We start from the raw sequence: 20,588 nt of genomic DNA on the forward strand, positions 1-20,588 counted from the left end.
GATGCACATGTGTGTCTTGTCTTCTGTCTGTCTTGTCGCAAGCTTCTGTGCTAAGCATTAGAAGAGATGCTGTACCAACAAGGCCTAAACTCAACCCTTGACTAGCAATGCCATGCAGAGACATGTGAATCTTGATGACAGATGGGTGAAAGATGAGATGAGAATTTTGATGCAGCTCCTGGTTGTGTCTGTTGATGCAGGCTCATGCAGCTGGCCCTGGGTACGATTCCACACGTGGTGACTGTCCACCGTGCAGCAGGTGGCAAGGGCGCCGCCCTTCCCCCTCCCTCGGGACAGGGGGAGGCCTGGGCCCTGCTACGTGACCGGCTGCTGGACCTGCTGCTGCTGCCGTATGCCGCCGCATCTGGAGGCGGCGCTGCACCCCCGGGGCTGAGTGCAGCTGCCCTCTCTCGCCTGCTGGGCCCTTCCCCTGCTCCCAGCCCCGAAGAGCTAGAGCAGCGCAAGATGGCTGCCCTGCAGCTGCTGGCTGATGGGGGACTCTACCCTGAGCGCTCGGTTGTCCTCCACCTCCTCATTGCTGCAGCTGACACACGGCACAGGTGAGAATGAAAATAAATGTAAGCATGTAGGCCTGTTTCATGCAGATGCTGCAAAAGCAACACAGGTTGGTCACTTGTGTGGGGATCGCGGTGCCTTCCCATGCCTCATCCCCCAGCTCGCACATTGTGCTTAGCTCGATCTCTGGGAACTGCTGCCGTAACGGCAACATGGCGGACTTGACTAGCGCACCGGAGCTAATTTCCCACACAAACCGTACTTCTCTCTCTCAAGCTCGAGTCACCATGCGAGCAAGTCTCACCGGGACGCGCCCTCATTGGCCTCTAGTGTGGCGGCCCCTGGGCGCCCTATCCACCTGAGCTCTCTTCCGCTGAGTGCTTCATCGCTGCGGCAGATGCTCACAGGCCTGTAATGAAGTGGTTACGTGGGACTTTTGCTTCCGCGACGTCTGTTCTCGCGCTTGGTGGACCGCTTCCCGGATAGCCCTGGTGCAATGGCTGCGTGTACCTAATCGGTCTTGCGGTAAGCCTTTGCCTGCAAGTGCCGTGATGGTCGCACTGTGCCGTATCTTGGGTGAATAAATTCGCGCTTGGTGGCGATCTGACTCTGGAGCTTTTTGTGCGCCCTGTTGGAGAGTCGACAAACCCTGCCGTAGCGCCTTTGTGTGTTGCGGAGGGGAGGAGCGTCGTGCCTTTTCCTGACCGTCGCTAGTAGGGTGAGCCTTGTGCAAACTCGTCTACACTTGTCAACTTCACACTTGTAAGTACACAAAACAGTCAATTATTCACTCAGAATTTTATTTTTAACGAGATAATGTGTGTAATTGTATGGTGTGTGCAACTACCTTTGTAGTGAGAACCGACGTTAGCACTACTACAAAGGTATTTTGAGCTGGTTGGCTAATACAGTCAAATCTGTTCACAACGAACTTTATAGTACTGCGAAAAATGGTCAATATATCCAGAGTTGTTTATATATGGACTTGTCCTTACAAATGCTCAAAAATTAATATCACTGAAGCTGGCATCGGCAGTCAGAATTCGGCAGCACTTTGTTCTAAAAATCAGATTTTCAGTGTCATTTTCAGTGCTGCTGCGTTCCCGCATCTAGGTGCAAACTTACATGAAAAATGTCTGTCTAATGAATGACAAGCAGCATTGTAGAGCTTTTTCAAGACAGCTCCCAGTTCTAATCATGTGTCTTTGTGAAACTGCAAGCACAGCTGCTATTTATATTTTAGAGCTTGTGATATATTTAACTGTGAGTGGAACACGAACATACTCTGCACATGAGGGCGAAGCATTCTAGTTGGCCGGAAGCATACTTCAGAAACTACTGGGGCATGCCGCCATTCTGCAAAGGTCTCAGACGTTGTGGTCTTGACATAATTACTGTGCGTCAGCCTGACAAGAGCTGTAAAGTTAGGCTATCTGTGTCACTTTGGAGGAAAGAAATTCGATGTTCTAAAGGTAGAATGCTATTGTGAACCGTTATCAGTAATCAGTAACACCTAAACAAAGCATTGCCGAACTGTTATCTCTTGATAATAGCATAGTAATCACCGACCTGTTGCTTCGTTGCATTGCAACGCCTCATGGTGCAGCGTTCTTGCTGACTTGGGCCATGTGAATATCGACACTGGACATTGATGGTTGTTCCAAATTGTTGAGATATGCTTATGCCCATGGTGCTGCACAGACAATTGGGCAAAAGCGAGAAAGCCGCTGTTGTGGCATTCGTTCTTGCACCAGAGCATGTCCCATTGCACGTCCTTCTATTTGTGTATGGATATTGATGAAAATTAGCACAAATGTTTAGAATCTCTTCCTTACGTTTTGATAAAAGTTTCAGAGTCATACCTTGAGAACATTTTATTTAGTGGGATTTTTCTTCCTTGTTTCTCCCTTGAACTTTGTGGATGTCCTGGGGAGCTTAAAAAATGCGATGGAAGGCTTGTTGACTATTGACTGCATAGCTAAATGTGTGCCAAAAGGTGTGACATTCTGGCTTTCTTTTTTTCACAACACAAATTTGCTGGAGTGTCATTTTTTATGTTACCTTCGCATCAAGCACACTTTGTTGTGAACGAATAGCCACATCATAAATTTATAAAAAGTCAGGATACAAAAGCAAGACTGTCACGCCCTGCTCTGTAGCCCAAACAACATGACAAAAAAAAAAGAGTCAAGATAGGCTAAACAATAACAAAGAAATCAGCTCCACAAACTGAGCAGAAAGGCAAACAAATGGTTTTGAGAAAAAGGCTCTCAAAGTTTCACCTTCTCTTCAGTTCTCTAAAAGGCACCAAATTTGTAGTCTTTCGTGTGTTTTGTGATGTGGGGCTTCTTGGACATGTGGTCTGTGGCCTGGTGTGCCTTCGTTCCCTTTTCTTTTTTTGTATGGCATTCTTTGCTGCTTGTCTACAAAGAACTTGGCGCCTGGGTTTCAAACCAAGTGAGGTGCAGAACTCTGTGTGGGCATGAATGTTGTACTCCAGTGTTGTACCTGCAGGTTGCCTCATTGATAACAATCTCCAGTGCAATCAGCGAGGCATTTTTTTTCCTTTTTAGTAGAATCGACCATGTTACTGAATAAGGCCCTTAGCAGTGTTCCAGGTCATCTTCCCTTGACTATGGCTGTGGAGCTTAGGATCAGAGAGCCACTGATAGATAGGCAGCTGCCAGATGCTTTCCAGCTTGTACTTCTGTATGGCGTCGACCACTTCTTCAGCCAGGTGTCTGTGCCAGCCCAAGGGGCCTAGTGAACAGAGATCATGATGAGGTTCTCTTTTTGCAGGGGTGGCATAATAGATATTCTTACGAGATATTGTGACAATATGATAATAGAGTCGACGCTCGAGGTGCTTAATCGCGCAGTTGGAGGCACCGATGTACGAAGTGCTTTGCAAGGGTCCGAGAAGTCCGCATGGAATGTGCTTGATCGCCGAGTTGGAAACGTCTATGCGCGAAATGCTTAGCCACAGGTCTGAGGATTGCGTGCGCGGTGTGCTTGGTCGCGAATTTCGAAACACTGAGTGCTGAAAGGCTTAGCTGTGGGTCTGAGATGTCCGCGAATGGATCTGTGTAGTGACGTCTGTGTAGCAGCCGTTTTGGCCCTCGTCGAGATTATGGAGAGCTGAGACTGTCCAGAGCTTGCAAGGTGCATGGACTGAGGGGTGAATCTCCGCATGGCTGCCATTGGCTGTTTTTAGGCAGACGCTCTATCGACGCTAGTGCCAAGGCCCGCTTCAGTTACGGCCCTAGCAGGCAGACAAAATTTTTAGCAGAATGGTAGCGCATGCAGTTGTTTACGTTGTCATGGCAACTGCAGGCACATGGCGCCTCCTTGTCATAGCGATTTTTTTCGTTGTGTTTTTATTATGCCAACTCACCGCACCCTTGTTTTTTTTGCTTTTCTTTTTGCCTGTGCATGGCATGCCTTTTCATTTTTTTTTATCGCGTGTGCTGCTTGTGTACTCGCACGTGCTGCGCCGTGCATTTTTTGTGTGTTTGCATGCACACAGTCTTGTCCATTACTGTGATCATGCCAGCATGTACCAGAACATACAAGAAATGAATTCCACTTACAACACACCAGATCTGGGCCTCGTTTTATTGACTTCATTCCCAAAATCCAAGATTTTCATATAATGTGGTTTGATACACACTCAGAAAATGAACAGAAGTGAAGGATACATGACATGTTCATGACTACTAAAAAACACAAAAATTCACTGTAATGTTTAAAATTAAAGTAGACAGTGAAAAAAACAAAGACCACAATAAAACACGAATGCCGTTTCATGTATACACATATCAGGAAGACAAAATTTTTGCAAAATGCACTAATGACCAAAGAGCAGAAGAGCTTCTGATGTATGCACTCAAATATCGCGTAATACTGGATGGCGTGTATGACCTGGTCATGACAACAAAAGAATGAAAATTCACTGGTAATAGCAAAAACAATGAAGGCACGCAAAATACCATTAAAAAATTGACTAACAAAGCAAATACTGTTTTTTGACAGCCATGCAAAAAAAAACACATGAAATTTATTATATACTTGTTCAGATATTGCACAAAAGTATATGAAATGTGTGACATATTCATTACTGCTAAACAAAATGAGAAAGCAGACCTGACACAATAAAAATAACATTGTACTAAAATTGGAAGAACACATTATTTTGCACTTGGTTGCAACTTCAGTAGTGGTAGCAAGGGGGAGCAGAAGGTAATCACTTTTTGGAGCAACTCATAGAAAACATAAGCAGAAAAGCCCTTTTCCTCAGGGGCTTGGTGGGTGAAATAAGTCAGCACAACTTTCTCTGCAAATGCAGTGCTTAGCAGTAAAATTATGTCACTGAAGGCACTAAGTCATATCTTGTATGCTGGGCACTCCTTTGTGTAATAAACATGAACAGCAAAAATCTGCATATAGGACTCCAGCTATCCAGGAAATACTGTATCATTAAAATTGTTTGCGTGGTTTTCCAATCAGTAATCACAGAGATAATAGGTGAACACGGAATAATTTTTCAGCTGTTAGGGCATTTATGGAAAGTTTACACGTGGAAAAAAAGCACTGAGGGCATAATAGAAAGCAGCGAGTTAGTGAAGTTGCAGAATGAGACTTGGTACATAAGGACACAGGTCAAATACCAGGCGACAATGAGGAGGAACATCCATTTGTCACCTTTGTCTACTGGTCAGAGTAAAGTGTAGCACAATCAAGGCACAAGGATGTCCAGAGACGCACGAGACACATGCGTAGGGCCCTCATTGTGTCCATGCACCTTCTTGTGTCCTTGTGCCTTTCTTGCACTACATTTCACTCTTCCCAAGATGAACGACCAAAAAGCCTTCATTGTGATTGTCTGTTAGCCTATGTCTTTCTGTGCCAAGCCACATCTATGCAGACAAAATTTTGAAATGTGGAGAATGCTCGCGACATAGAAAAAGTTATATTTGCCAGAAGTAACCACAGCTGCAGTGACTCAAAGGTGAAGGTGTATTGCTGCTTAGTATGAGGTTACTCGCTCCTGGTACAATGCAAGGTAGACAGAATGCAAAACGAGGTAGTTACATTTTCCAGAAGTAACCACAGCTGCAGCGACTCAAAGGTGAAGGTGCATTGCTGCTTAGTATGAGGTTACCCGCTCCTAGTACAATGCAAGGTAGACAGAATGCAAAACGAGGTGCTTATGCATCATCTCGTCATGATAGCGTAGCTGCTCTGGCATTGTGCTGCCGCATATCAATGGGGGCGACATGCAAAAATGCTTGTGTACTTAGATTTAAGAGCACGCTAAAGAAACCAAGGTCAGAATTATTCCGGTGTCTGCCACTACAGCAGGTTCATAATGAGATCATGGATCATGATTGGCTCCCCGAAGTCTGTGCCATGGAAATGCACCGAGCAGAGTGTAGTTGTTTCCTTTTACCTGGGCAAAGCCATCAGCGCTGGCTTTCTGGAATACCTTAAAAATGCTTCCATCCTCAAATGAAAGTAACTGAAAACCATAAATTCCAGCGAGATAAAGTATGTGGTCGGATCATGCAAAAGTGAACGTGTTTTATCGACTCGGTACAACACAAGTCGTAATACATGTACTTTGGGTCTCAGAGACGTGTTTTTGAATGATGGCGAGTGATTAGTATGGGGAAAATGCAAAGCACACATTCAAGCACCAGGGGCCGTATTCTGTAGCGGTTCCTTTTGGAACCGGTTCCTTTTGGCTGTTGCCATTGGTCGGCGCTTCGTTGTCGTCATCCCTGGTGGGCGGGACGACAAATTTTGATGACGTCACACAGGTTGCCAATCATCTGGAAAGGAACCGGTTCCCTGCTAGGAGAGGAACCGCGGAGAAGTGGTTCGCTCGAGGGTCGCACGCGGTGGCGAGATGATGTCGGGGGTTGCTGGGGCAACCGTGGCTGCCGGCTTGTCTCGCGCCAGCTAACGAGCCGGCACCTAGACGAGACGAGACAGAGACGGCAATGGCGGCTCCTTTGGTTGTGCTGCTGGCGAGCGCCGAAAGTCAACGACGCGACGAGAGGCAATGACGCGACGCGTTCGGCATGGCCGAAGAAGAGTTTCGAAGGCATTTTAGGCCCTCCAAAGACATAGTGCGACGTCTTTGCGATGAGCTGGAAGGACATCTCGGACCTCAAAGATTTCGTGGTGTCGACACTACGATGAAAGTGCTGTGCGCGCGGCAGCTTTTTGCCACCGGGAGCTTTCCAGTGCGTCGGGAATGAACAAGCGATTGCACTGTCGCAGCCTTCGGTCAGCCGGATCATTACAGCCGTCGCTAAGGCCATTACGGTTCTGGGCAAAGAAAAAAGGATGGGTTAGATTCCCATCCACGGCGCAACAGAAAGCCACCGTCAGCTGCTGGCCCAACACACACGACGCTTTTGCTAGGTAGGGGTGCTCCTCGACACATGAAACGAGTATTTCGCGCTGCCTCGCTGCAACATGAGGACCCAGCTGCCAGTTTTTGTGCGACGAGATCGTTTCGGTTTCGGCGCGCGAACAAGTCCAAAACGTAAACAAAGCGAGGCAAGTTGTTTGCATAACGTATGGCACACCACCTAGCGACTAAATAAGAAAACAACACATAAAATTACAACTCCCAGTAGCCGTCTGCGCCGCAAGCTCACATTTATTACTGAAAATTAGATTTGCAAGTGTTCTATACAAACCAATGTCTTTTATCAAACCAGCAACATCCTTCAATTGCTATACCGTCCCCCAAATACAAACAAAAATGGTGACGTGATCTTCCGGCAGACCGCCGCTCGTTGATTGGTTCCCCTCACGCCGCCCCGTTCCACTCTTTCTCCGAGTTACGTAATCCTGACGTAACAGCCAAAAGGAACCGCTACAGAATACGGCCCCAGATTAGTATATGAAAAACGGGAATGTGAAACTAGTCTCAAATGTTTTGTGTTCGCTGCCTATTGGTATAACATTGTTACTGTAACATTGTGCCCTTCTGTCACGGTTTGTTTATGGAAAGCAACTTAAAATAATATCGCCAGCCATGTTTTTTATTCAAATGAAAGATGAGAGCATTTGATTTCAGACGTGAAAGAAGAATGTATATTTATATAAAGAAAGTGGAAAGAAAACACATAAACTCAGCATAGAAAAAAAACAAAAGGATAAAGAACTCTAAACTGCTTTTAACAAACACAGTTCTCATTAATCAAAGTCACCGCTATTCTAATCCTATAGTCATTAGGTGTGTCTGAATACACAAGGACAGTAGACTGAGAGCGGGGTGCGGCTCACCAACAGTTCTGGCACATGGTCGCGTAAATGAAGAGCGCCGAGCCATCGTCAACGAAAGGCACTGGTCGCTCCTTGAGCGAACTCCAGGTTGTCACGCGATGGGACCGTGTACTGGCTCAGGAGATGAGGCAGTCCAGGTTCTGCCTGTGGGAGTCTGGAAGCTCGGGCCCATGACCCGACGGCTTAATCCTGCTCCCGGCGGACGCTTACTTCTTCGGCTCTCACTTGCGTCTGCACACCACCACACCATTCTAGGGTCTCTCCGTCCTCTTCTTCCTTCCTTTTCTTCTACGTCACCCATCGTGTACAGCCCTTAATGGCTCTTTCCTTCTTGGTGTTTTGTTTTGATGGCGCGTCATATATCACGTGCATCGCTTCTTCGTCGTCAGCTTCTTGCGCCCACCCATTCGCTCTCTATGTTAAGTTGTCTTCGTCGCACTGCTCCATTTATCTATGACACTGGCTTCGCACACTGTCACTCGCTAACACACAACACCTTCTTAGATGAGGCATATTTGCAAAATTAACCATTGCCTCACTGCGGAACAGCTATGTGTGTCTGCACACTAATTAGCACAAGTGTAACCCGTGATGCAACCTGTTGTGTTTGGGGACGCAGAAGGATCCTGCAGGACTTGTTCTTTATGTATTTCTTTACCATAGCACAATGCACTAATGGTGTGAGTTGTGAAACACCGCGGCGCACAAGGACACTGCAAATAAGAACTGCGAAACTGACCACGCTGGCCAACACTCGCTTTTCGTTCACCGCAGAAAACGAAAACTTCAAGGGAGAGGGCTAAGCGGGCATTGCCAGCAGCACTAGAACGGCGCCTGGTATGCCCAGGCACAGTCGAAGTTGAGGAGGGTGTCACGGGGGGAGAACAAGGGGAGTGGCGGGGTTGCTTTCCTGCCTGCCTGATTGGATGGCGCTAATTATCTCTGCTATTGAAGCGGCAGAGATTCCAATGTTGGGCATAGAGCTGAGCAGACGGTGTGAGCGCCGGACCAATGGCAAACTGCGCTTGAGTCACATGGCAGGCTTGGCTAATCGCAGACTCTGGCATGACTTTCAATCATTTGCTTTTTGTGCACTCGTTTCTGTATGGAGGAGATAGCTGAAGTGGCAAATTTGAAGATGAAGATGGAGAAATGGGCTTTCTGACGGAAATAGGATAGCGGCACTCGGTTGAGCCACTCCATATGTATTGTGGCTTGAAAAACACTGCTCTTTTGCAATTCCTGCAGAATTTTTAGCCACCTTGGCTGATACAACAAATTTTTAAAGCACTTCTACATGTTTTTCAGTGATGATATTTCAAAATCAGATAGAGAGTTATAGAAACGGAAAATGTGTTTTTCAAGAAATAGATCTTTTGGCCATCTTTCGCAGTGCGAAAGCTGTGTTTCCCCTTAAACTGTACGCCTTTCCTTGAAAGTGAGCGACCTTCTTTGGGGCTTCCAAAATATGCACGCAGCGATTGGTTGCTCATCTCGAAGGCTGTGTCATTGGCCTGGTTCATTCATTCACAAAACTTTATTAGAGTCCTGAAGCCCGGTCTTTTCAGACCGAGGCAGGCCGCGTCCACGTCGGCACCGCCAGGCCGAGCCTTATAGCGCCATCGTGTACCCTCTGGACAGCCCATATTTGATCTTGATATGAAGAGCTTGATATCATCTTATGCCAGTAAAGCCATTTTTCTTCGGGGTCGGCGAGAGTCGCGGGACAGCCCGCCAGCATGTGTCTGATGTCAATGATGCCATCGCACACGTTACATTTTTTCCTAATTTCTCTTTCGGGGTGAATTTTATTTATGAAATACGGAGTGGGGTACGTCCCACTTTGTAGTAAACGTAGCGTGACTGCCTGAGCCCTGTTAAATTTTACGTGTGGCAGTGGGAATTGCCTATGCCCCAAGTAGTAATATTTAGTGATCTCATTGTAAGTTAGTAAGTGATCTTTGTGCTCCCCGGAATGGTAGTGGGCGTCAGTTCGGTTCTGACCGGCACGGCAAGCAAGTCCTCGCGCCAGGTCGTTCATCACCTCGTTGAGGTTGGGACAAGTCTCGTCCACTTGTCCCATATGTGCAGGAAACCATCGGATTTCAGTTTTGATAGTTTTGACCTTGTCGATAAATTTGCCTGCATCGTACGTACCATTCTTACTAATCGGCATGGTTGAACTGGAACAGTGTGTACACTGCCAGGAGCCCAGTTTGGTCACGGTTCAATGTTTTGGTACTTCGCATGTGCCCTCTTTTTACCGTCACCGGGTTCGAAGCATTCATTATAACAGTACGATGATTTTAAAGAGTTTTTATTATATCTGGAAGCAGTTTCAATTGGCAGGGTTGGAACCTCACAAATGCACTGAAGTGTGGGCGCTGTAATCAATAGATTGTTATATCTGGTATTGTCATGGGTGGGTTCAACTATACAATCAATCCCGCATATATCGAACTCAAAAAGGATCGTGAAATAGCTTAATATATCAATCATTTGAAACATATGTGCTTACCTGAAGCTTATCGGAGACCTCTGCACATCTCGGACAGTTTCTTAAGATCATGAAGCGCTGCTAAGCCCAAGAGCGCGGGGTCAAATCCTAGCTGCAGTGACTGCATTTGCAATAACACCCATGTATCGTGCATGGGCTGCACGTTAAAGAACACCAGGTGGTCAAAGTTAATCCGGAGTCCCCCCCGCTATGGCTGCGGTGTGTGTCATAATCAGATCATGGTTTTGACACGTAAGAACCCTAGAATTCACTTCTAATTTAATAGAAATCGTGAAAAGTGGGAATTTACAGATTTGCTTCTCCAAGGCTGTGTTGGAAGCAAGAAGTTACCTTGTTTATTGTGCATGAATGTCACAAATTGCTCACGCTGTGGAATGACACAAACCCTGAAAATCTATGTCTTTTGAATGGACGTATAAGTGCAATGTGCCTCACACATGTTCAAGTACTTGTTGCACATTTTTATTCATGGTCAGGTAGAAATGAACGCACTGCGGAAGTAAACCAGCCTGTTGAAAACATGCTGTGCCGCAATCAATGCACTTGTATTGTGAATCATATAAACTTGCCTGGTGCGTGTCTGTTACAATGCCAAAAATACGCTTTTTAAATGGCCGATTGTCATATGTGGACAACAAGCCAGGCAGATTTTTGTTTCAGGTTTTGGAACCGACTTGGAACCAGTCGTTCTGCCTTGTCAATCACTCTGAACAGTTTCTTTTTGCATGACATTTAGCACTCTGACGCCTCGCAGTCCCTTCATTCGCGACCCTTCCACTCTGGCTGCCGCGTCGGTGACTGCCACTACTGCACTTATACTGTTAGTTTTTAAAGTGGAACATTTAAATCCATTCCCACTTTTGTGCAACTGTGCGAACAGTTATACCGGATATTTGCATATCACTATTATACTGTATAATTATCAAAGCCTGTGTTCATCCAGCCGTATAATTTGTAGTTTCAAGCTGTGACCTCTGAGACTAGCATGATCAACTTGCTTTCGTTTTCGCATATCTTGGATGCAGTGTCAGAAATATGGTGGCCATGATGTACTTGCAGGTTCCTGCGATTGCTTCTATCTAGTAACGTTGATTGCTTCTTGCATATGCAGTGCATAAATGCATGGCCTTTGATATTGGATCCGATAAAGTCGTTGCTGGTACGGACATTTGTATGACTGAGCAAGCAATTCTATGATATGTATGCTGATAATCTGGACAGCTGTGTGAAATGCCTATGTTGTGTGGTGGTCTGTGTTAATTTTATGTGTTTCCACCCGCTAAAAAGATTCGAGTCAGAGCATCATGACTGTCATCATTTGCTTTGCCATCTCTCATTTTTCCAGTGTACCATTTCCCGTGTAATAGTACCAGCTGCGTCGCATGTGTTATGGTTTTTCACTGTTGGTTTCTTGCGTGCGTGTGATTCCCGATGACATTAAAATTCTCGGCCACGTGCAGTTTTCGCTGGTGCATGAATGCGGCAACGGGTGTGACGCACTAGGCCAACTAGGCTTCGCTGACTACTTGAACATAGAAGCAGGTGTTATGATACCGTACACTAACGTGAAAGACGAAGTCACCAAGGGGGTCCATTAGGCATTGGCAGGAATGAACAAACCCACTCATGTACCCGCTTTGTCGATGGTTATCTACTCCCTGAACGTCGTCGACAGCTTTGTTGAGTGTAGCGGTGGTGACTGCAAGATGCTGTGCATGATTAGCGGGCTAGAGATTAGGGGCAGTATTCTCGAGGGATCAGTTTGTCGATATTTCACGAGACTCACGAGGTACGGCTGGCAGCATTTCTGGCATTATGCTAAGCTTGTTATTTTCGTACAAATTCAGGAGCGCTGTCAGTCATATACTTCAATGTGGCCAGTGCTGATTCTTGCGAAAGTGAAATTATCCCCGAAAGTGATCGCCCAAGGATACGGCCCCGTGACCCTTGGTTCAGTGAACTACCGTACCAAGCAATCCCGCATCAATGATTACTTCTAGTAGTCCTGCAACATGGAAAGTAAACATGCTTGTGTCACACAGTCTTGCCCTTTTTAAAAGTGAAGCTTTTCTTTCCAAACCTCGCTGGGTTTCATGATTGTTGGAGCTGCAGTCTGGCTGTTCTCTTGCCAAACAGGCCAACCAATTACAGCGGAGCACGCATGCCACTGCATTCCTTGCAGCACTACCAGATGGCACTTACATCCGTGGCGCTAGCCCTGTGGGGTAAAGAAATGAAAAGAACCAGAAATCTTGCCTTTGTGCATCCGTGGCTGCACGGTAATGAGGAAGTAAACGCTTCATGCGCATAGAATGGATTCGAATTGTGCTACAAATGTACGCGCATGCTGCTTCTGAAAGCATGATGCGTTAAAGGCATCCATCGTACTCGTGACTGGTCAGCAACTCTGCTTAATAGAAGGCTCGGAAAGGCTCGGTTTAATTTGTGTGCGCGTGTGTGTGTGTGCACGCGTGCATGTGCATACTTGTGCTTCAGCTCTTTATGCACTCGCACAACACTTTGCTGTATATGGATTCCAAGTTGTTGAATCTATTGAATTCGTTTACTGTGTTTAATACACTTAGCATTTTTCATCTACTTCAGGTGTTTTGAACCTATCTATGTAATTAAAAAAAAAAGGCCTATCTTGCTATCTGTCTGTCTGTCCTTCCGTCTAGCCTCTTGCTCCGACCCACTGGCCTAAATACTTTACCAACTTGGGCCACTAGGTATGCGCTCGCGGTTGTGATGTCGTCGTCGTGGTTCTGTCGTCATTATTTCAGCTGTGTTCTCTATCTCTCGTCATGCTGTCATCGTCACACTGTTTACGCTGTACCAGCAGCCCAAATTTTATATTAACTTGGTCCACTAGGTATGTGCTCGTGATGGCGTCGTAGTCGTTGCATCGTCGCCACTCCAGTTTCATCATTCGACTCTTGTCATGCCGTCGTCCTCATGCCATCGTCATCATGCAGGCTTTGTGATACAGCCGTCATCACCTTATTTGCATCATAGACTCATCGGCATCCCATTTTGTTGCTGTCATTCGGTCATCTCAATGCATTTGTTGTCACACCGTTGTTGTGATGTCGTCGTGGTCGTTCCATCGTCGTTATCTAAACTTCGTCATCGAACTCTCATCGTGACATTGGAATTGTGTCATTGTCGTCAGGCAGTCGTCATCATTCCATTATTGTCATCATACTGCCTTCATTGTTCCATCACTGTCAACCATTCTTCATCATTCTGTTGTGCTTATACTGTCATCATTCAATCCTGATTATGCCGTCGTTGTTTTGCCATCATCGTCCTTGCATCATCAATGGTACTGGCTCAGCGACACAAAGATGATGATGGCAGGCACATCAGACGACACTATTGCCTGTCACGAAAAACACTACTGCTGCTACATAACGCTCTCACACAAGAGGAAGCTGTAGTATGGTGGAAACTTCAAACAAACGCATATCTACACTTGAGTCGGTACGATGCCATACACCCTATGCTACGTACTTATTAATGTGCACCCTGCGAGGAATGTGCAATGCTCTACCACATGGTATGGGTAGGCGCAAGCACACGAGAGTTCATACCCATAACATAACCCACCACACAGCAATGGGAGGCACTGCTGTCCAGCTCAAGACTCGACAGACTAGCTTGAACTGGTTAACTGAGCGAGAAAGGATGTCAAGGTTGCTGAATTCCTGGATTGAGGGGGTCACACACTGCAGAGTGGTGGAGCTACGTATGCTTGATTTGCTCACGTGCTGTTCTGTATAAAGTTTATTCTCTCTCTCATTGCATCATTGTCAGAAAGTCGCTATCATGCATTGGATCACCCGCCGTGGTTGCTCAGTGGCTATGGTGTTGGGCTGCTGAGCACGAGGTCGCGGGATCGAATCCCGGCCACGGCGGCCGCATTTCGATGGGGGCGAAATGCGAAAACACCCGTGTGCTTAGATTTAGGTGCACGTTAAAGAACCCCAGGTGGTCAAAATTTCCGGAGTCCTCCACTACGGCGTGCCTCATAATCAGAAAGTGGTTTTGGCACGTAAAACCCCAAATATTATTATTATTATGCATTGGATCATTCAGACTTGTACTTTTGTCCCAACGGGCTTATACATTATTTAACGCAATCAAACTGTTAATTCGCACATATTTGGTCACACACAGATTCATTTGGGCAACTCTCGGAGCTTGGCGAGCGTGGAGCGCCACAAATGTGGGACGCACGAGAGCAGAAATGACGCTAGCGTCAAACTGAGATGAACCAGTAGAGTTCGCATTGCCATAGTCATCAGCAGCAATCGCATGTGAATGACAGCAATGCCAGAACGCTTCGTGCCTATCTGTGCCTTTAAAGCCTTTATTCTTGTGTTTACCACCGGAACATAACACCGTTAGCCGCGTGCCTTCATAACTGCGTTATCTCCATCCGTGGTCATGACGATAGCCACCATGGTTTTGTGCACAGCGGCTGTGGCAAACAACAGTTTCATGCTGAATTGGTGCATGCATTGGCCGTGTGCCTTCAGAACTGCAAGATTGCCGTCTATGAATGCATCTATAGCGATCGCGGTTTCTTCTGCAGTGGTTGAGGCAAACAGTAGTTTCATTTTGACTCGGCGCAAGCATCGGTCGCATGCCTTCAGAACTGCATAGTCGCTATCCACAAATGTGTCGGTAGCAACCGCGGTTTCATCCACAGAGGTTGCGGCCCAGCTTGCTCACATGTAAAACATGGACAGGGGATGTTGGTGCATGTGATGATGTGGGGTGGTGAGAGGGCATGTGGACGTTTCCAGTACGTGTATACTGCATTAGGATGCTGCCCACGGACTTGACAGATGGGGTCACCTGGTTAACAGTCAATGTGATGAACGATTGCATCATTAGGGAATGTGAGGGTCTCTGATTCTCTGATGAGAGATGCTTCTGCAAGAGTAAAGAGGTATGGGAGAGAGATGTGCAAGGCTGACAATGAAGCGAAGTTGTATAGCACGCAGACTCGTGTTTCTTAAAGCGAAACTTCCTTTGCCTCTTCCCACAACTTTTCCACTGTTGTCGCTGTCTTGCATGATGGGTCGCATGGTGGTTAAGAACATGTATAATGTACACGACAGGGACATGGGAGAGGCGTTTCTGGGCCTTTTCCAGCAAGAACTTTGTGGATGTCGCCACAATCTCCTCTGGAACCCTGTGGTCATTGTCACAATGCATTCAGGAACACCCTGACCCTCAACACTTTGCCCTCTGGACAGTGTAATTATGCATTAGCCCCCGTAAAAGCATTGGACAAGCTCCAGTGCTTATTTTGTACTCACATGCAACAGCCTAGAGGGGAGATAGTATGGTAAAAAAAGGAGACCAGAGAATACGTAAAGCCAATGCCCTGACATCCTGGCGGGTGAAAAATAGCCATTCTTCCCTCACGGCAGCTTGCATACATGGGATAATCACGGGAGGAAGGAAAGATGCTCTCAAAAAGCGTGCTTCATTTGAGGTTTGTTCAATAAAAGAAGTGCTACTACTAGATATGGCAACAGTTGTGGACAAACTGTAAACATTTTAATTGAAGGTATGACACGGCACATTTCTGCTACCATATTTACTCAATTCTAAGCACCCTCCTCTTTTCACGATAGCGATGCCCAAAGAGACGGGTGGTGCTTAGATTTCAAAAATTCCTCCACCCTTCTTTTTCTTTGCGGCAATATCTCAACTAGACAGGCATGAGAAATAATATGTTATTTGGCAAACATTCAAAAGAAATATATGTAGTTTGGGAGGTCCTCACCTGTGCTCTTGGGACAAAGAAATGACAACGCAATAGTGCAAACAATCACATGGGCATTTATTGCACCTTTCATAGATTAATGTCGGCTAGCCGATTTGCTATCCACAATACTTGCCGATGGGCACGCGACAAATTGCGGAAGTCCGACTCACCGCGACCGGATAACAAGTGAATATGTTTGCCCCATGCTGGATGCCTGGTTGTTCGCACGTACAGTCATGCAAACGGTGGTGCGTTTGAACGATCATGTTCGTTCACTCCAGAGTAGGCCTCGTGAGACGGTCTCACAGAAGCATGGATCGGCACAAGCACAGAACGTTTGCACCGCTTGCCAACTCTGAGCCAAAGAGGAAGAGCTTTCTGCTTTTTGCGCCCAAGTAATCCTGCAGTTAGGTGGCATTAGCAGAGCAACACTTGCGCCATCTTTCATACTACCCTGCAAGCTGCAGGAAAGCCACGCGGCGAAGCCGGATTACAGGAGACGAGAGCTACGTGAGGAAACAACATATCAGGGGACGCGTGAGAGTAGTGCATCCCCAGAAGGTGCAGACAGTGAACCCACCACTTGTGTGGGTTCACAAAGCAATGTGCGCCTGCAATTACCACAAAACTTGCAGAGCGCCAACGACACCAGGCCCATGTGACAACATGCTAATAGAGTTATCGGGGTCGCTTTCGGCTGGTTTTGGGGAGTGGCTTAGTTTCTGGTGCCGCCATCTGTTGTGTAGTGTCGGAGTGCAGCGACACAAGACACGGCCGCCTGGATCCGCGTGCGGCAGTGAGGAACCCCCGCTGCGTGGCCCTATCCAGGTGGCCACGCACAAGAAGCCAGAGATTGCACCACTGACACCGAGCCACCTCGGGACTCCGATGGCTTCGGTTTGACGGCAGAGTGAGCAAGTGCACTTGCAAAAAAGAGGGTGCTTAGATTCACATGCAAACTTTCCTTAAATTTTTTTTGCCGAAAATAGCAGGGGGTGTTGAGAATCGCAAAAACACGTATTTCTGAAAAAATATACTCTGTGCAAGTTTACACTTGCGGGCAACTGACGCAGAGTGTGCAGACGCAAAGCTGCACTGAAGGTCTGCAGCGTCAAGACGATAACACGCAGGCGGCTGTCCAGCAAATCAACACCTCAGTGACGATTTGATACACCTGTGTGAGGGAATGACCGTGCTAACTTTCTCGAAGGCTATGAACAATGGCGCACAACAACACATTGAGCAAACACATCTCACTGTGTGTTCTGTGTAATATGTAGACAAATACGAGTGGTGCACGCAACATATAAGATTGCATCGAGACTGGCGTAGGCCATCAACGTCGCTGCCAAATGTTGTTGATGAGCGCAAACAGCAGAGAAAGCTTCACTTGCATCGATTCCCACAGTGCATTGGACCTGCATAATCTTTTCCCCTAGAATTTCTCATTCCTTTTGGCAGAGACACCCAGTAGTTGCAGTTAATTATTATAGCCTATTATGCACCATGGGAACATTGTAGTGTTGGGTTTATTTTACCCTAGAACACGCATAAGTTCACAGTGCCATGGCTGCTCATTGTTACATGCCGGTATTGGTAACACCAGTCAGTTGTACTGTACTTCTGTCTAATTCAATTGTTCTGTCTGTTTCCTCTGCATCTTTTTTGTGGAGCTGAATATATTAGGGTCATTTCATGTGAAATGTCCTAGACATCAAAAGTGACCATCACTGATCTTGAAAAAAATTGGGCTAGATGGCTATTGTGTGAATAAGATTGCACCAAAATATTTTCGTTGCAAAAAATGTTTTGATCACGTGAGTGCTCTTTGAGATTTCTGTAAAGAAGCAAAAGTTCGTTGGAGGTACATACTTTTAATTGGGTCTGAAACTAGTTGCAATAACAAATTTTATTTTAGACCATTGTATTGGCATCTTTCTTTCATATGACGTCATAATTGAATACACTTTAGAATTTTCCGTACTTATTTGGCTCAGTGAAAAAGCAATAAAGGTTGCGTTTTCAGAAAATTTTTTCTGTAAACTGCATTATTTTCTCAGCTACCATAATTTTTCTCCCGTTTTGCCTGTTGCTATAGTGTATGCTAAAAATAATTTGCAATTATTCATGAATATATTTTTTGAGAAATATACCTACAAAATTTTCAAGAAATGAATTTTTTGTGATATCCAGGCCAAATTTAAGCATTAAGGCCCTCCAGATAAATATATGTTAGGTAGCTCAATATACGCACTGACCTCTCAGCTTGTGATTCAGAAATTTTCCTTCGAGTATATTTTGTCTGAAGTGAGAGAACAATTTTTGGAAGTCAGCAACCCATATGGCCAGCAAGCACTATGTACAAGCTGCTGTTCTTGTCGTCTGAGCATTGTCGTCTGCTCTTCTCCTTGTCATTTGTCACCCGGCAGATGATGACTAGTATACGGGTGATCACTTTTAAATTATATGGAATTTTAAAAATCGCCTGTTGCAGATACCATAATTATAGTCCTTGAGCTGAATCGTTCAGAGAGGCGGTCATTACTTGCACCAAAAAATCGAAACACATATTCAACGAAATAACTAACATTCACTAATTAGCTTGCTAATTATTGTATGGCACATATTGAAATTTATGACTTGTAGCCAGTGAGATTGTCAGGCGTATTCCCTTCGAATGAATTTCCATAATGCCAGCAGTTTCGAGATATGCGCTGTCAAACTCTCCATAAAAATTTATTGTTGGTCCGCTTACTTTTCAACAAAATGCTCTTTTATGCATTAAAGCACAAAAGTAACTCTATTTCGTCCCATGCTTTGGCAAATATCTCGAAATGTGTGTCATTCTGGAAATTCATTATAAATTAATACATCTGACAATTTCAATAATAAATAATAAATTTCAATATGTGCCATACAATAACTAATCAGAAAATTAATTAGTGAACACTAGTTATTTCATTGAATATGTGCTTAGATTTTTGGTGCAAGTAATATCTGCCTCTCTGAACAATCCAGCTCAAGGACTAGAATTGTGGTATCTGCAACGGGCGATTTTTAAAGATCTCGTAAAACTGAAAAATGACCACCCCATATACTAGCCGCCGTCTGCTGGGCGGTAGACAGCGATGCTCAGATGATGACAAGCAGATGATGAGGAGAGCTGTGGCTCATATGCAGTGTGGCTACTGGTAATATTGGTTGTTGACTTCAAAAATTGTTGTCTCACTTCAGACAAAATTTACTCGAAGGAAAATTTCTAAATTGCAAGCTAAGAGGCCAGTGCGTATATTGAGCTCTCTGACACATGTTTATCTTTAGGGCCTTAATGCTTAAATTTGGTCTGAATATCACAAGAAATTCATTTCTTGAAAATTTTGCAGGTATATTTCTCAAAAAATATATTCATTAACAATTGCAAATTATTTTTAGCATACACTATAGCAACAGGCAAAACAGGAGAAAAATTATGGTAGCAGAATAAATAATGCATTTTATTGAAAAAAATTTCTGAAAACGCAACTTTTATTGCTTCTTTACTGAGCCAAATAAGTACGGAAAATTTCAAAGTGCATTCAATTATGATGTCATACGAAAGAAAGATGCAATAGAATGGTCTAAAATAAAATTTGTTATTGCACCTAGTTTCAGACCTGATTAAAAAACATGTACCTCCAATCAACTTTTGCTTCTTTATGGAAATCTAAAGGGCACTCACGTGATCAAAGCATTTTTTGCAACGAAAATACTTTGGTGAAACCTTACTCGCACAACAGGCATCTAACCTAGTATTTTTTCCAGAAAATCAGTGATGGTCACTTTTGGTGTCTGGGACGTTTCGCATGGAATGGCCCTATAGCAATTATCGGTTGTAACAATGGAATTTTCTTGGTACTTGAATGTTGTAAGTGGATTCGGCTGTATTGTAGCCTGCTAAATTGATGTTTGTTCACTACACTGACTTACCACTGTCCTTATTAAGCTGTCAGGCAATTTGCCTTTGTCTCTAAAGTTGAAAGTCTTTCTGCTCTTTTGCAGTGTTGCCAGTGCAGCTGAATTGAAGATGAAGACGTTGTCAACGTATGTATGCCTTCGGTCATTGTTGCTCATTTAAGCATACTTTCTAAATGCTATTTTGCGGCTACAAAAGCAGTTACGAGTGGTGTGAATGGTGAAAATTAGGGATATGGGAATACCAAATACAGTAGACTTCCATTAATTTGCCTCTAGTTAATGCGATTTTTCAGTTCATTCACTCACGGCTGAAGGTCCTGGCCAGAGCCTATGCTTTTCTATGGACCCAAACTTTTGTTGTTTTGATCCTCAGTTTGGCCTTCGCCAGATAATTCGAGCTTTACCGGTCAGCATGCGCATGCCTGACCCGTATGGTGACCTCAACAATGGTGCCTTTTAGTGGCAGAACCTGTCTCGGCGAAGCTTAGGGGAGAGTGAATGCATTGAACACAC

The 20,588-nt window shown here is 45.2% G+C and overlaps 1 protein-coding gene across 2 annotated transcripts in view; it reads left to right on the plus strand.

The window, feature by feature from the left end:
• LOC142573224 (proteasome adapter and scaffold protein ECM29-like) overlaps positions 1-20,588 on the plus strand; it is a 233,850-nt gene that overhangs the window by 70,220 nt on the left and 143,042 nt on the right. Inside the window, exons 4-5 of one of the 2 annotated variants that reach the window (XM_075682818.1) lie at positions 201-560; positions 20,160-20,201. In XM_075682818.1, coding sequence (XP_075538933.1) covers positions 201-560; positions 20,160-20,201 — 402 coding nt within the window. The remainder of the gene's footprint in view (positions 1-200; positions 561-20,159; positions 20,202-20,588) is intronic. The other variant, XM_075682819.1, reaches the window with a different exon arrangement.

Source organism: Dermacentor variabilis, chromosome 2, assembly GCF_050947875.1.
Source record: "Dermacentor variabilis isolate Ectoservices chromosome 2, ASM5094787v1, whole genome shotgun sequence".
NCBI lineage: Eukaryota > Metazoa > Arthropoda > Arachnida > Ixodida > Ixodidae > Dermacentor > Dermacentor variabilis.